This window comes from Lithobates pipiens, unplaced genomic scaffold (assembly GCF_037356315.1).
Source record: "Lithobates pipiens isolate NorthernLeopardFrog02 unplaced genomic scaffold, aLitPip1_a1.2 Scaffold_10, whole genome shotgun sequence".
Classification (NCBI taxonomy): domain Eukaryota; kingdom Metazoa; phylum Chordata; class Amphibia; order Anura; family Ranidae; genus Lithobates; species Lithobates pipiens.
The window spans coordinates 185,337,150-185,354,930 of NW_027507686.1; the positions used below are offsets into that span (position 1 = coordinate 185,337,150).

General features: G+C 40.1%; 1 protein-coding gene across 1 annotated transcript in view; it reads left to right on the forward strand.

The window, feature by feature from the left end:
* The first annotated feature begins 4,790 nt into the window (after positions 1–4,790).
* Positions 4,791–17,781, forward strand: part of TH (tyrosine hydroxylase) — a 153,314-nt gene continuing 140,323 nt past the window's right edge. The window contains exons 1-2 of the mRNA XM_077460716.1: positions 4,791–4,889; positions 15,494–15,697. Of these exons, the coding sequence (XP_077316842.1) occupies positions 4,800–4,889; positions 15,494–15,697 (294 nt within the window). The 5' untranslated portion in view covers positions 4,791–4,799. The remainder of the gene's footprint in view (positions 4,890–15,493; positions 15,698–17,781) is intronic.

The window sequence follows — 17,781 nt, forward strand, 5'->3', positions numbered from 1 at the left end:
TTGACTTTTCAATTTGTGTGCATCTTCAAAATTTGGCTTTCACAGGGGTGACATTACCCCATCTGATGAAGGCAATATCAACATAGTTTGGACATACTAATGTCTGATATTGCCTTCAATTTATCAAAGTTGAACTTTGTAAGTTCCTGAGTTGTGTTTTGTTTTATACTTTGAAAAACATGCCTGTTTACCACAAAAAAGGATATTTCTACTGTCCGAAAAAAAAAAAAACATGGAAAAAATATGTAAATATCAAAAAAAAAAAATCTACTCAACAATGTGTGGCTTCTTCTTTCAATGCTCAATAGCTGTTTTTTGCTTAAAGTGGATGTAAACCCAATGTCATCCTTTCTAAACTACTGCCATAGGGGTTATCTATAAGGATATACATGCCTCCTGCATGTATCTTTACCTGTCAAATGTCTCCCCTCTGTCTGCTCTGAGACCCGAAAAAACTGAAGATTCTGTGGGTGGGTCTGTTGTCTGGAGCTCGGTGGGTGGAGTCGTGATGTCAGTAGACTCCCTGCCCACCTCTACGCTCCCCTTGTCAATATGCATATTCTCCTGTGTATTTCTTACACTGAACTTCTGCTATGATCTCTAACATCCAGTGAAAAGACAGGAAAGTAACCACATGACTTCAGCATGCCAAATCATGCTGCGGTGGGGAACATCCAATCCTTGCCGAGCAGCAGAAGAAAGGAGTGGGAGGGAATTAATAAATAATGTATGTCTCTTAGGCTAGTGCACGACATTTAAATCACCTGTCACTCATAGCAAGGGGGAGGATTTGACAAATTTTTTTCTCTGTTTGTCAAGATTTATCTCACTGAACAATAAAAGAGGATTTCTCAGAGATGGAATAGCTCTTTGTGGCAAGACTGGGCTCAAATGATAGGAAATCTTATACTCTACATTATGGCATAAAAAAAACATTGGGGTTTACATCCACTTTAAGTTGGTGTTTACAGTGACAGTGGGGGTTATTTAAAAAAAGCAAGAACCTCAACACCAAGCCCCTGCACAGTACAAACTGTACGATGAGTATGTACCCGCAACAGGGCTTCAAAACGGTTGGCTGATCAGAATGAACTAACAGAACGCACTGAAAATCAGAAATGCCTGAGAAGAGCCAGCTGAAATTCAGAAACAGGTGGACAAGAACGCACTGAACATCAAATACGTACTATAAATCGCACACACTGAAACCCATATACGAACTGACTACACGCACTGAAAACCTGATACGAACCCACAAGCACAAACTGAAGAGCAGTAACGATCAGAAAAGCACTAAGATGAAAAGCGTGAATGGTCTCTCACCAAGCTTCTACTAATACGAGATTAGCAGAAGGAGCCCAAAGGGTGGCGCACTGGCTATTAAACTTCCTCTTTATAGTACCGTTGTATGTGTTGTACGTCAGCGTGTTCCTGACTATTGGAATTTCCAACAACATTTGTGCAACCATGTGTATGTAAGACAAGCTTGAGCAAACATCCATTGGAAAAAAATCCCAGAATTTCGTTGTCAAAATATCCGATCGTGTGTACGCAGCATAAGAGTTAGTTTTTAAAAGTGATTTCTCAACAAAATAAAGCATGGAGACATGGATGGATTGGGGAGTTTGCGTGGAATATTAAAAATAAATTAAATAGTGTTTTTGGTTGTGGTGCTCAGATGCAGTGAACATCTGTTTTAACCACATGCCGACTGCTGCAAGCGATATATACGTCGGCACAATGGCAGTGGTGGGCAAATGGGTGTACCTTTATGTCCCCTTTAATTGGCAGGGCTAATTCAAAGGCCTCTGGCAGCTGTGTACGGCGTGACAGTGCCCGCGGGTCTCCCGGCGATCGTGTCATGGAGCTGCAGAATAGGGAAGTGCCTATGTAAACAAGGTATTTCCCCGTTCTGCCCTGTCATCGGGAGCAGTGATCGCTTTCATGTGAGTTAAACCCGCCCCCTCACAGTTAGAATCACTCCCTAGGACACGCTTAACCCCTTGATCGCCCCTAGTGGTTAACACCTTCACTGCCAGTGTCATTTACACAGTAGTCAGTGCATTTTTATAGCACTGATCGCTGTATAAATGACAATGGTCCCAAAACAGTGTCAAAAGTGTCCGATCTGTCTGCCATAATGTCGCAGTCATGATAAAAATCGCAGATCGCGCCATTACTAATAATAAAAAATTATAATAAAAATGTCATAAAACTATCCCCTATTTTGTAGACGCTATAACTTTTGCGGAAACCAATCAATATACACTTATTGCGATTTTTTTTTACCAGAGATATGTAAAAAAAATATACATATTGACCTAAACTGAAGAAAACATTCGTTTTTTTATATTGTTTGGGGGATATTTATTATAGAAAAAAGTAAAAAATATTGAATTTGTTTTCAAAATTGGTGCTTTTTTTTGTTTATAGCGCAAAAAATAAAAGATGCAGAGGTGATCAAATACCACCAAAAGAAAGCACTATTTATGGGGAAAAAAAGGATGCCAATTTTGTTTGGGTGTTGAAAAGTGCTCTGGTGAGGAAGGGGGTAAAATCTTCTGGGTCTGAAATGGTTAATATATCTAGTGTACCATTACCAAGCTCCATGTTTAACCATTCTCAATATGTTTCTTAATTAACAAAAAAATTGTAGCAAAAAAAATGAGATCACTGTGGCTTTCCTACTTTCCAAGGAGTAGATGTAGACAGAAAGGGTAATTTACTAAAGAGAGGGTATCATTTTGGGGTTTATTGGACACTCCTTGCATTTGTATTTGATATCTTTTATAACAGAAAGTAGGGGAAACTGTTTTCTTTGTGTTCCTTTTTCCGTTATATAGTAAAAAAATAAAAACCCCTGTGGTTATTAACCGCTTGCTGACCTTATACTATATATATACGGCGGCAAGGCGGCTCTCCTGCGCAGAATCACGTACCTAGTATTTCGGGGTCTGGGGAGCGCACACGCTGTCTAAGCCCAGCGGGAGCTGATTGGCAGGTATGGTGGACTCAGTGTCCGCCAGCAGGGGCATGACCCCCAACTTCTCCTAGTACAAGCACCCCCCTTCCTCAATGTAGTAAAGCACTGGTCAAGCACACATTTAACCCTTTGATATTTTTTAGCACTGATTACTGTATTAATGTCACTGGTCCCCAAAGAGTCTCAAAAGTTTCAGTTAGTGTCCGCCGCAATATCGCAGTACTCCTATAAGTCGCTGATGGCCGCCATTACTAGTAAAAAAATATATATATATATATCCCATAGCTTGTAGACGCTATAACTTTTGTGCAAACCAATCAATATATGCTTATTGGGATTTATTTTTTATTTTTTACCAAAAATATGTAGCAGAATACATATTGGCCCAAATTGATGAATTTTTTATTTTTATTTTAATTGTATTTGTTTTACTGTATAGCAGAAAGTAAAACATATTGGTTTTTTTTTTTTAATTGTCGGTCTTTTTTTTTTTTTTTTTTTCAGGTGATCAAATACTTCCAAAAGAAATTTGTGGGGAGAAAAAGGACATAAATTTTGTTTAGGTACACCATTGCATGACCACACAATTTTGAGTTAAATGAACGCAGTGCCATATTGCAAAAATTTGCCTGGTCATAAAGGGGGGTAAACCTTCCGGAGTGGTTAAATACCACCAAAAGAAAGCACTATCTGTCTAAAGAAATGAACCTAGTAAGGACATGGGTGCAAAGTTACAAGTACCACATCCTTATGTTATACAGAAATGACTAAAGGAGCAAAATAAAATGACATTTAATGTACAAGGAAAAAGGATTACAATAAAATTCCCATAGAAATAAAAAATGTTTTTATTAATGTGATTAAAAAAAAATTAGAACATAAAAGGTTCCTTATTCTGCATATTTAAGAAGCGCATGGAAGAGTAAAAATCCCCCTGTCCACTTTATCATCAGTTCAGGTGCAAAACTTGATATTGTTGATTGAATATGAGAATCACCTACTAAATCCTAAAAGCTAATACACATTAGCCTGGGATATCTATCTGGGGGAGGCATTCTAAAGACGTTTGGTTCTCATTTATTTATATTAATAAAAGAAGTCTGTACTTTGATATTAATTTAATTGCAATCTTTGGGTACTTTCGGAGCCCATGTATTTTTCTCTTTTAGTAATTTCTAAAAAAAAAAAAAAAAAAAAAATAATGATATAAAGATCATTTAAGCACAGTGTTCACTCTAATGAAGGGGTATTACGGGCTAGTACTAAAATGGTAAGTCGCTGATCCATAAGAAGCATGCAGAAATGCCTGAAACTGTAGGTTTAACATAACAACCAAGCAACGAGCATTATCATAACAAGTTTTTGTTAAAGCTACATTTACAGATTTCCACATCTGGTAGGTGTTTTCCTTTGCTAGATGAATTATGGCATGGAATAGTGGTACAGATACTTGGAGTTCAATGCATTTTTGTCCATCTACTGAGTTGCAGTGTATTAGTAAAGGCGTAGTGCAAATAAGTAGGATTCATCTATGCTTACATGGGGCAAGTGCATATCTACTCTTCTATGAAGTTGGCAAGAGGAATGATCTGCACAGCTCTGTTTAAAGGATGATCTGCAGAGATCAGACAGAAATGTTAGGCAAAGCGAGATGCTCTGCAGGTTGCACTAGGTATGGATGAGATGTGCTAGATAGAGGACCAGTGTCCAGCCTCCTCCCTCAGGCTTGTGGTGGGGGGATGCGGTGACGTCAGACTGGCTCTATATAGCTGGGGCTGGGAGCAGGTGCACACAAGTCACTTCTAAAAGAGTAGTGATGCCGACACCAAATATCTCCGGATCTGCTGGGAAAAGCTTCAGAAGGGCTGTTTCTGAACTCGACCCTAAACAAGCCGAGGCCATTCTGGTAAGGGGGCTCATTAGCTGTAAGCTCTGCGGCTTTCTGTTCTATGCAGTAGACAGTTGTATATCACACCTGCACTGGTGGATACTTTATAGACCAGACTTGATGTGCATGCTTACTGATTTTCTGTGATACTCATTTTTATGCTGTTTGAGTGGTTCGTTCATCTAATTAACTAATTAAAAAATAAAATTGACATTTTTTTGTGGGTTATTTTGAAATTAGGTGCCTTGGCTTATATTTGGGTCGGCTTATATTCATAAAAAAATAAGGGCAAATGCTTTAAAAATAATTTTACATTGAAAACTAAGTAAAAGTGGAGCAGAGGTCCAGAACTACCAATCATGTTTTATTTTTTTATAATTTTTTTTAAATGCAAGTTTTTTTTATTTTGCACTGCAGAGATATTTACATTATTTAGCATTTTTTTTCAATCTGTTGACTTTATTTTCTTTGCTTTGCATTTCATTTTACAGCATTTTTTTCAACAGCTCCTTTTGTTTTAATGTTTATTAAATAAAATTAGCAATTGTTTATAATTAATGTGGACTAATTTAAAATGATTTAATTTATTAGTAATGATACCTCTATAGCGTATTTAGAAGTATATAAAGCAGTGACAATGTGTAAATTGTTATAACCTTTTCAGTTTATGTTCAACCATTCAGCTTTATGTTAATTGCTGCTAGATCGATGAATAATCATTACTGATTGGTTGCTATGGGTTATTGCACTTTGGATATAATTTTTGCTCTTTTCCCTGATATTTGAAATAAACCCACTTATGTTTTAGTTTTAGAGAATGATTATTGTGGTATAGTAGGAAAATGTGGATATAAAGTATGCATGAATATAATAGGAAAACAATGTTATAGGGATAAAAAAATATTGGAAGTTAACGTCTTTCACTGTAAATAGGTAAAAGGAAGATGCAATAACTTCCTGTATATGCTCCATCTGTTATAAAGGAATCACCAGTCATTTTCTATGGTGACTGAATAAAGTCACTCCAAACATTTCACAATCACACAGCATGACTTAAGCTGGCCATACACAATAACATTTTTTTTTGTTATAACGCAGTTCGATTTTCTAATAGTAAGTGTACTTAAACCATAGTGATAAAAAAAATTGAAGGAGCAGTATGGAAATTTGTTATTTGTTCAGGAAAAATCATATAATCATATATCATAAAAAAAAATCATATATCATTAAAAAAAAATCATATAATCATATATCATTAAAAAAAATCATATATCATAAAAAAAATCATATAATCATATATCATTAAAAAAAATCATATAATCATTAAAAAAAGAATCATATAATCATCTATCATATATATTATAATGAAATCTGTTTACTACACCTGGGATTCCATTTAAGTAGCAGGTCTGGATTGGATTTTAAGGTCTTTTGAACAATATTAATTGGCTTAGTGATTGCGGGAAAGGATGTTCCGATGAACAATCTTTCTGAATTTCCATACCAATGTTTGAATGAAAATCTGTGTATGACCAACTTTAGTGCAAGCAGCAGAAATGAGGAACAAACAAAAGTAACCTACAGTAACCATTCTGAGATGATCAGCGCACAGCAGCAGAGTAATGTGAGATCCTTGATGAATGGTTGCTATGAGTATTGTACTTTTTTCTTATCACATTTTCCCCTAATTCTTATAAAATCACTGTGGGGGTTATTTACTAAAACTGCATGGTGCAAAATCTGTTGCAGTTATGCATCAGCTTTCAGGTTTTATTGTCAAAGCTTAAAGTAGAACTATAGAACTTCATTTTGGATAGAGTAAGGGAGGGTTATAACCAATCAGATTATTTCTTTTTCACCATCTGTGTCCTATTGCGGAGATTTCCCTTACCTTCCTGTCCCATAGCCAAACAGGATGTGATTGGAAATCCCTGAAAATTAAGGGAATCTCTTGGGGACCCCCAGGTCACCAGAATTAGTGTCCAAATTGGAAGGTTTCACCTCTATTACTTTTCTGGGGACACCCCAAAATTTGGGATTTTCTTTTACTTTTCAATGATAATGATAAACTAAACCAATAAAGAGTAAATCTCCCTAATGGGGGCACAGACAGCAATAAAAACTGACAGGTGTTCTAATTCCTCTCTATTCTGTTCAAAATGTAAAAAAAAAATGTTTTGCCTTAAAGCCCCTTTCACACAGGCTTTCCGATAGGGTTGCCACCTGTCTAGGATTCTCCTGGACAGTCCGAGTTTTGAATCATGTGTCCAGGTTTCATTCAGGCCAGAATGTGGTTGAGGGATAGGCAGTGTTTGGGTACTCAGTACCAATCAGGGAATGATGGGAAGGATGATCAGTGGATCTCCTTCTCTCCTGGTCCCCTTCCCCTCCATTTTCCGGCTTTTCATCCTCATGTATCCCTGAGGATGTTGGTGGTATTGGCCTGCAACCGGACACATTATTCAGGACTATGGGCATAGCGTCAGGGGGCCTGTGCTGACTCCCTGTCACACATTTTCTGGAACCGATTGGCTGCATCTTACTTCTGTAACAGCTGAATGTTGGTTTCTCCACCTCTCCCCCCTGCTGGCATTCAGCTGCTGCAGGAGGAAAATGCAGAGGATCTATCCTTGTAAATGCCACCACTACTGCCCTTCCTTTCCAGGTTCCTCCTCTTTCTGCTGCCCCCAGGGCTCCTGTGTGCTCCCTTTTGCTGTGCGCCTCTAAAGTGTTCGGGTTTGGCTGGAAGAAAAGGTGGCAACCTTACTTTCCGATCAGGTCCGCCATTCACCTCTATGGAACGACGCATGTGAGCTATGACATGTCCGCTGACATCCGCCGCTATCCAATCCGATCCTGTCTGCCAAATCCAGACAGATGGAAACCCTATTTTCCATCCGTCTGGTGGATCGGATGGAATTGGATGAAAACAGACAGGCGGATCCGTTTTTATCTGCTCTCCCATAGAGGAGAGTGGGGCTCTGACAGGTCCGTCCAAGCACAGTGAGTGAACACAGACCTGTCATGTGCCTGCTCAGTGGAGATCAACGCATCGATCACCTGCTGAGCAAGCGGAGTCTGTCAAAATGGACGTGCCCTGTGTGAAAGGAGCCTTAGTCATACTTTAACAGGTTCAGCCCTGGAAGATTTTACCCCCTTCCTGACCAGAGCACTTTTTGCGATTCGGCACTGCGTCGATTTAACTGACAATTGTGCCGTCGTGCGACGTTGCACCCAAACAAAATTGACGTCCTTTTTTCCCACAAATAGAGCTTTCTTTTGGTGGTATTTGATCACCTCCGTGGTTTTTATTCTTCTACATATTTTTGTTTAAAAAAAAATCACAATAAGCGTATATTGATTGGTTTGCGCAAAAGTTATAGCATCTACAAAATAGAGGATAGTTTTATAGCATTTTTATTAATATTTTTTTTTTTTTACCAGTAATGGCGGTGACCTGCGATTGACTGCGAAATTATGACGGACACGTTGGACAATTTTGACACATTTTTGGGACTACTGGCATTAATACAGTGGTCAGTGCTATAAAAATGCACTGATCACTGTAAAAATGTCACTGGCTGTGAAGGGGTAAACACTAGGGGGCAGTGAAGGGGTTAAGTGTGTCCTAGTTTGTGTTCTAACTGAAGGGGGGATGGGGACTGTGCAGGGAAGATAACAGATCTCCGGGGGTGATCAAGACCGCCAAGTACTCACATCGGCTCGGGGGGGGGGGGAACGATCAGCTGCCACCTAGTGGCCACAGGGCTTATCGACATTACATAACGTTGTTTCGCCCAGCTGTGCCATTCTGCCGCAGTACGACTGTGGCAGCTGGTTGGCATGTGGTTAAATGAACAAGCTAATGTTAGAAGCTGATTGGCTGCCATGTACAGCTGTACCAGATTTAGAGTGCTCCAGTTTTAGTAAATCCCCCTCCGTGTTCTCCAGACGGGGAAGGCTTACCACCCCCCTCGGCGGGAGAACACAATAGCTCCATGGGAGGGATTCCCTCATCAACAATGACTGTGTTGATGGGGGAATCAAGTGATTTTCTTTCCTGCAACTCTTTGGTGCAGAAAAGAAAATCGCACCATCTATGGCCTGCCTTACACATAATAGAGCACAAAGTAGTTAGATGACCAGACCTAAAGTGTATGTAAAAGGCAAAACATTTTTTAGTTTTAGGGTGGAAGAGTTAGGCAGGCCATAGATGATGCAATTTTTTTCCCTGCAACCATGGAGTGAAGGAAAGACAATTGCCCACCGGCAATAATGGCATGCTAGAAAACCAACATTCTTGTTGTACCCAAGTCAATCGATGGATTGACTTGGGTACAAACAGCCTGCCCATACATGGATGAAATCTTTGCTAGTCCCTGCTGAACCTTCCAAGGTTTGAACCATCTATGACCAGCATTAGACCTTCTGACGTGTTTATTTCTGCCTCTGCTGATGAGGTTCATCACTCACTTTGTCCCAGTGACCATTGTCACTGAGACAGAAAGTGATGGGAAATCCAAAGTTGTAACCAATACGAGATGTGTTGGGGGGGAGGTAATCTTCTGATGGGGAAAAACATTCCAGTGCCAATTGTCCAAAACTGACCATCATACACTGATCGAAATTTCAACAGTTCTGCATGGGCCAGCCAAACTTCAAACAGTGTGCTTGACAGAAATCGAACCATTTGAATGACATCTGTTGAAGGGACATATTTCTTGACCAGCAGTTGCAACCACTGATCAGTGTATTCTGACAGGGGTGGATGCAGTTGTCAAAATATAATGTCCTGGATTCATCCATCCAACTTGTTTGTGTTGATGGAGGAATCTGCTCCTCTGGCTTCAAAGAAAAAAACAAACAGAGTTTGACCAGCTTACCAGAAGGGTAAGTCCTGATTCACACCAGTTCAGGTTTGAAGTCGCGCTACTTAAGCGCAACGCCAAAGCCGACTTTCATGCGCAGCTTCATTTAACAGATGTCAATGCAAGTTGCACTGAAATTGCACATAAATAGTACAGGTAACTTGTTTTCCTGCAACTCATGTTGCAGGAAACTTGTTTTAAAGTCATTGCAACTTGAGTTGCATCTCAACGGTTCCTTGGCCGCAAATGGGGTGCGACTTGTCATGTGACTTTGAACTGTTAGAACGCATGACAAGTCAAACCAGTTTTTATTGTCATTTTGGGGAGATTTTCTCTCATTTTAAATTGAGTCTCCAGAACAGGGAGTGATGGGAAATCTCCCCAGAGGGACACAGAGAAAGTAACTCGATAAGAGTTTTAACCCTTTCCTATTCTACCAAACATTCCCTCTTCCTGGGCATTAACTTAAGCACCACCATGCTCCAAAATGACAGCACATTTGGGATAACTTTAAAAAGGAATAGAAGACTTCTCTTCCCTTGGTAAATAAGGTAAAACTGTGTTTGTGTTAAATAATAATAATAATAAGAAGAATAATAATAAGAATAATAATAAATATCCCATGCAAATGAAAAAAAAAAAAAAGATTTTTGCATAACCATAAAATAATTGAAATGAAAACAGCTTCACCTCTACCACTAAGCTAAACGACCATTTGCCATAGAAAGGAAACATGCCCAATTCCTTTCGTTAGTCAGGGTCATAGTCTCTGACTACAAGGTGAACTATGGCTGTTTAACCACTTCAGCCCCGAAAGGATTTACCCTCTTCCTGACCAGAGCATTTTTTGCGATTCGGCACTCTGACGTTTTAGCTGACAATTGCGTGGTCGTGCATCGTTGTACCCAAACAAAATTGACATAGTTTTTTCCCCACAAATAGAGCTTTCTTTTGGTGGTATTTGATCACCTCTGTGTTTTTTATATTTTGCGCTATATACAAAAAAAGACCGACAATTTTGAAAAAAAAGCAATCTTTTTTTACTTTTTGCTATAATAAATATCCCCCAAAAATATATTAAAAAAAAACAAATTTCTTCCATGGTTTAGGCCGATATGTATTCTTTTACATATTTTTGTTAAAAAAAATCGCAATATGCGTAAATTGACTGGTTTGCGCAAACGTTATAGCGTCTACAAAATAGGGGATAGATTTATGGCATGTTTTATTTATTTATTTATCACTAGTAATGGTGGCGATCTGCGATTTTTATTGGGACTACAACATTATGGCAGACAGATCAGACACTTTTGACACTATTTTGGGACCATTGGCATTTATACAGCGATCAGAGCTACAAATAGCCACAGATTACTGTATAAATTACACTGGCAGGGAAGGGGTTAAACACTAGGTGGCGATCAAGGGGTTAAGTGTGTTCCCTGGGTGTGTTCTAACTGTAGGGGGGATGCGCTCGCTACAACATGACAGAGATCAGGGCTGGTGCAAGGATTTTTGACACCCTAGGCGAAATTTTTTCGCGTTTTGTTACATTACAGCCTTTGGTTCAATGTTTTTTTAATCTGAATTTCATGTGATGGATCAGAACAAAATATTATAAGTTGGTGAAGTAAAATTAGAAAAATATATACATAAAACTATTTTTCAGAAATAAAAAACTGATAATTGGCACGTGCGTATGTATTTACCCCGTTTGTTATGAAGCCCATAAAAAAGCCCCGGTGCAACCAATTAACTTCAGAAGTCACATAATTAGTGAAATGATGTCCACCTGTGTGCAATCTAAGTGTCACATGACCGGTCATTACATATACACACATTTTTGAAAGGCCCCAGAGGCGGCAACACCTAAGCAAGAGGCACCACTAACCAACCTCTGCCATGAAGACCAAGGAACTCTCCAAACAAGTAAGGGACAATGTTGTTGAGAAGTACAAGTCTGGGTTAGGTTATAAAAAAATATCCAAATCTTTGATAATCCCTAGGAGCACCATCAAATCTATCATAACCAAATGGAAAGAACATGACATGACAACAGAAAACCAACCAAGAGACGGCTGCACACCAAAACTCACAGACCAGGCAAGGAGTGCATTAATCTGAGAGGGAGCAGAGAGACCTAAGGTATCCCTAGAGGAGCTGCAGAGTTCCACGGCAGAGACAGGAGTATCTGTACATAGGACGACAAAAAGATCCATAGAGTTATGCTTTATGGCAGAGTGACCAGAAGAAAGCCATTACTTTTAGCAAAAAAACAAAATGGAACGTTTTTGATTTGTGAAAAAGGCATGTGGGCGATTTCCAAAATGTATGGAGGAAGATGCTCTGGTCTGAAAGAAAACGCTATGTCTGGCGCAAACCCAACACATCACATCACCCAAAGTACTCCATCCCCACAGTGAAACATGGTGGTGGCAGCATCATGCTGTGGGGATGTTTTTCAACAGTTGGGACTGGAAACTGGTCAGAGTTGAGGCAAAGATGGATGGTGCTAAATACAGGGATATTCTGTGTGTGATCTGAGGCTAGGACGGAGGTTCACCTTCTAGCAGGACAATAACCCCAAACACACTGCTAAAGCGACACTTGAGTGGTTTAAGGGGAAACATGTAAATGTGTTGGAATGGTCTAGTCAAAGCCCAGACCTCAATCCAATAGAAAAATTGTGGTCAGACTTAAAGATTGCTCTTCACAAGCGCAATTCATCCAACTTGAAGGAGCTGGAGCAGTTTTGCAAGGAGGAATGGGCAAAAAATCCAGTGGTAAAATGTGGCAAGCTCATAGAGACCAAAGCCCAAAGCGACTTGGAGCTGTGATAGCCGCAAAAGGTGGCTCTACAAAGTATTGACTTCAGGGGGTGAATAGTTATGCACATTGAATTTTTCTGTTATTTTGTCCTATTTGTTGGTTGCCTCACAATAAAAATAAAAAATCTTCAAAGTTGTGGGCATATTCTGTAAATTATATGATGTGAATCCTCAAACAATCCAGGTTGTGAGGCAACAAAACATGAAAAATGCCAAGGGGCGGGTGAATACTTTTGCAAGGCACTGTACGTGTTCTATATGTCGCACTTTCTTCACCCCTGACAAAACCCACAATGGTGGAACATGTTGGGTTGTAGGATTTCGAGTTTTGGTGGCTTTGATCCCCTTTTCTGTTGATAGTTGATTCCTTTGGTGAATGCAGGAAAAGGTGTGTTTTATAGAGTAGATGGAGTGATCCTGAGAGATATTGTGACTAACCAAGGCTCAGCTGGATGCTATAGTTTCTGATAGGTAGTAGTAGACAGAATGCAGAATGGGAGCCAACTGAGAGACTTTTTCACAACTTTTTCTGGGTTCTCTGTAGGAAACGTAATTTGTACCATAGGAGTTTTTTTTCTTATTTATTTCATTTTTTTTTTACATTCATTTTTATAAAAAAAATAAAAAAATTTTAAGACCCAGTGGATTAGATGCATAGTAAGAAAGGCACATCACCTCCCCATCTATTTATTTTTTGGCAAATTCCCATAGTAAAGTCAAGGTAATTGATTTTTAAATAATACAGGTGATTTCTTTTTGTCCTTTTGGGCCGGGTTCACACCGCTGCGATGCGGGAACGCCGCGAATCCGCTGCGTTTTCCCGCATCGCATTACTCCCGCCGGCAGTTCACACTGCCCTATGCGGACGGCTGGGAGTGTCAATGATATGTTAATGACACCCCCAGATCCGTCCGCATATCGCAGTGCGATCCGCCGACTCGCACAGGAATTGGATCGCATGGTGTGAACCCCCATGCGATCCGATTCTGTTGCGGACCAAAAAAAGGGTCCCGTGCGAGTTTGCTGTGGGACCGATGCGAATTCAGCCATACTATCTGTATGGCTGAACTCGCATCGCTACGGAGATCGGATGTGATTTGCGGTGCGAATCACATCCAGATCTCCCCCCGCAGCAGTGTGAACCCAGCCTTAAGCAACTTTCTTATGTCAGAGCTGCCCCACTGATGACTGGTGGGGGAATATTCAAGAAGCAGCAGGGGAAGTGGTGTGGTGCCCATTCCTCTCCAGCAAGCAGCACAGTGTATATAGATACATATGACCAGACAGACAACAATTTGGTAACAAATTTAATTTGACAAAGCCTTACTTTAATAAAACTAATAGAATGAATGGCAACAGCAGATTATAGTGTTTGTAATTATAGGCAAATTGTTCACTATAATACAATTTGCCTTAGGTGTTTCAAAGGAAAACCTGTTTATGATTATAAAAAGGGTTTAAAATTTGATTTGCCTAACTAATATGGTAAATAGACATTTGAAGGACCTTAGGCATTTTTTGTTTAGGATAGTAAAAAATGTGATTTGCCTTAACCACTTCAATACAGGGCACTTTCACCCTCTTCCTGCCCAGGCCAATTTCAACGCAACGCTGTTGCACTTTGAATGAAAATTACGCAGTTAAGAAACACTGTACCCATATGACATTTTTATCATTTTTTTCACAGTTAGAAATTTCTTTTGATGGCATTTAATCACCACTGAGTTATTTATTTTTTGCTAAACAAACAAAACAAGACCAAAAACTTTTCTCTAGTTTCTGTCAAACAATTTGAGAAAATAAGTCATTTTTCTCCTTCACTGATGTGCGCTGAAGAGGCTGCACTTAAGGGCACTGATGAGGTGGCACTGATGAGGCTGCACTGATATGTAGCACTGATGGCCACTGATATGCAGCATTGTTGGGCACTGATAAGTGGCACTAATGGGCACTGTTAGGTGGAACTGTTGGGCCCTTATATGCAGTACTGATGAGGAGGCACTGATAGGCAGCACTGATGAGCACTGATAGGTGGCACTGATGAGGAGGCATTAATAGGCGGCACTGATGAGGAGTCACTGCTATGCAGCACTGATAGGCGGCACTGATGGGCACTGATTGGAACTGATGGGGCTGCACTGATCATCAGGGCACTGATGATCAGTGTTCATGTTCCCTGTCACACTTGCTGGTTACTGGCTCTCCTTTCCTCAAATTGTGACATAATGTGAGGAAAGTACTTCTGATAACTGACAAATCTGTTTAAAATGTGATCAGCAGTGATTGGACACAGCTGATCACATGGTAAAAGGCCGCTGTGATTGGCCCTTTACCGTGACCTGTGATCAGCTGTGTCGGGGGGCGTAAGGGGGCGTGCTTCTCGGAAGATGTCCATGGATGCCCTTCCAGAACAACAGAGCTGCGTTCTAGCTGTCTTTTGGCTATAGTGTGGTAGAGAAGTAGTTAAACAGGGTAAAAAATTACATTGAAAAATCAAAGTAGTATAAAAGAAAAACACATATACAAAGAACATTAAATTATATAATCTGAACTACCCTAGATTCCCCATTTACAGTAAATAAAAGAAAAAGCACATGTAGTCCAAGAAGCTTTTGTAACAGAGGCTACAGATTGTAAATCACTTTTGAAATTATATTAATATGTTAAAGCTTATGTGATATTTAAGTGTTTTGGTTTACATGTACTTTGATGGGAAACTGAGCAGATTCAAGTTTACCTTGATATAAGTAGCAGTTTACTAATTCATTTAACCTCTTTTCTGTATTTTATCCCAGGAATTACACAGATGAACCTTTACATGCATATCCTGTATATTAATTAATCTAAATAAAAAAAAAAATATTAATACATTTTTTTCGTACTACTTTTTTTACATTTCCTGTGTTTTTTTTTTTTGCCTTTCCAGTCTCCCCGATTCTTGGGCAGGAGGCAGAGTTTGATAGAAGATGCTCGGAAGGAACGGGAAGCAGCAGCAGCGGCAGCAGAGGCAGCAGAATGCTCTGAATCTCTGGTATTCGAGGAGAAAGATGGCAAAGCCATTGTCAACCTACTCTTCTCCCTCAAAGGAAACAAGACTTCTTCACTATCCCGCACTCTGAAAGTGTTCGAGGTAAGATGGAGACAGAAGTCCAAGTCGGGCATTATTATTAGGGTACAGAACAGAAAAAAAATCAATGGATCAGCTCTCCTAAATGCGTCTTAAAATTTCAAAGTAAGATCTTCTTATTAAAAGAAAGATATGCTTCTTAATGCCTAGCTGAAGTCTCACATTTTTTTATCTCTCCTGTACACCCGTATAATTGAATTTGTGATTATTTTTTGTTTTGAAGTGCCTTTTTTAGCTTTTGCTATTAGTGAAAATTGTATTTTCTGTCCTCGCACTCAGGGTTGCCAACACCCCACAACCTTTTTACTGTCAAAATATGGCAAATTTAATGACAAAGTGCATTTTTAATGACAATTTAAAGTATGATAAAAATTCCTATTAGAAACTAAGATGTTATTTTTTTTATACAATATGTAAATGTTAACAATACCCACAACAAGTAATATACCGGGCTTTACAATGAAAAAGTCAAAACAGTGTGACAAAATGTGAGCATGACTAAGATTAGGAAAGACCTGGGGAACCCCAGAATGGAACATTGGAACGAGTCCTGTGGCTTGTGTAGTACATTGTTCAAAATGATGGTCATGGCCAGGTTGCACCTAAGAGTGGGATTGGCTTGAAGGCATGATTACATGATTAAACAGAACCTGCGCCTTGTCACTGTATATACTGTGTGCCAATGCCACAGTCCTTCTTTCCATAAAATGCTCCTAATGACTGTGCACAAATGACAGTCTCACAGACACACATAAACTTTAGGACAAAGGATACTTTATTAAGAAAACAAAAATGAATTTTATATGCTTTTCTGTAGGCAAAAATATACCACTTTGCCTGACTGAGCCTACCTTAAAGAAGAACTTCAATGAAAACCAGCAACTGTTGAGACAATGTACACTTTGGTCAGGACTAGGTAATGTACAACATAGTATAGAGTTCAGTAGTCAGGAGTAAGTAAAATACAACACAGTATGAGGAGGGTGATGGAGGTAGAGAGAGGAGGAAGGGAGAGATAGGAAGAAAGGAGATAGAGAGCGGGAAGGGAAAGAGAGGGTATGGTGGAAGGCATAGAGATCTGGAAAGGGAGAGGGGGGTTAGAATAGGGGAAAGAGGTGAAGGAGCAAGAGAAGGGGAGAGAGAGGAGGGGGAGGGAGGTAGAGGGGGGAAAGAAAGGAAGGGTGGCGTTCAGTGGACAGAATGCCCACTGACCAATTATGACCCCCTCCAGGGCACAGGCTGCAAGGCAACAAGCAGGCCAGGATCTAGAACTGCATGCTGTTTTTCAAATCTCCCTTATGCATGCCCACCCACCACTTTGCACAGCACTCTAGTCACATTGAACTACCTTGTCCACATCTTCTACTGATGTCAGCCATATAGGGCCTACTATGTGCCTCCTCCTATCTATAACAGCTATCAGGTAGGTATAAGAAACCTTCGGGTCTCCCAAGTGTCTTGGGAATACAAGTCCAAGTGTGCCTCTTTGCACCTATGGGCTCCCCTCACCACTAGATGTAGAAAACGTTTGGCTTTCCACTTGTGGTGGCACTATAGGTCCCTGTGTACCCATTTCAAACCATGCTTCCTTTTGCAGTGCACAGCTGTAGAGTAGAGATCTCCTAGACCATGCCACCACCAGTGTCAACCAGTGTGCCCTCCTGCACACAGATTGCCAGCCAGAGACATTTACCTGCATCTTCCAAGGGGACAGCCCCTCCCTTGGAGTTTATGGTGCCCTTCTAATGCCCACCCCTTACACTTCTAGTGCCCAGGCATCCTGCGCTGGTCATTGGAGAACTCCAGGCTTTCTCTAACTACCCCTGAGCTCCACACAGACTGGTTCCCACTTGCGGCTGGCTGGCAGTGTTTGCATGCATTGCACACCGGGGGTTAAAGTGTGGGGTGGTCTCGCTCCCTAAATCCTTTTTTAACACATATAAAACTATTTATAGAAAGTTTCTTTGGTCCCTTCATCCCCCAAGACTGAGCTGGGCTAAACTAATCCTCCCCAAACAATGTGGTGGACTAGGTCTACCAGACATTCACACCTACTATAATGCCAGTTTACTCACTAGAGTAGCAGA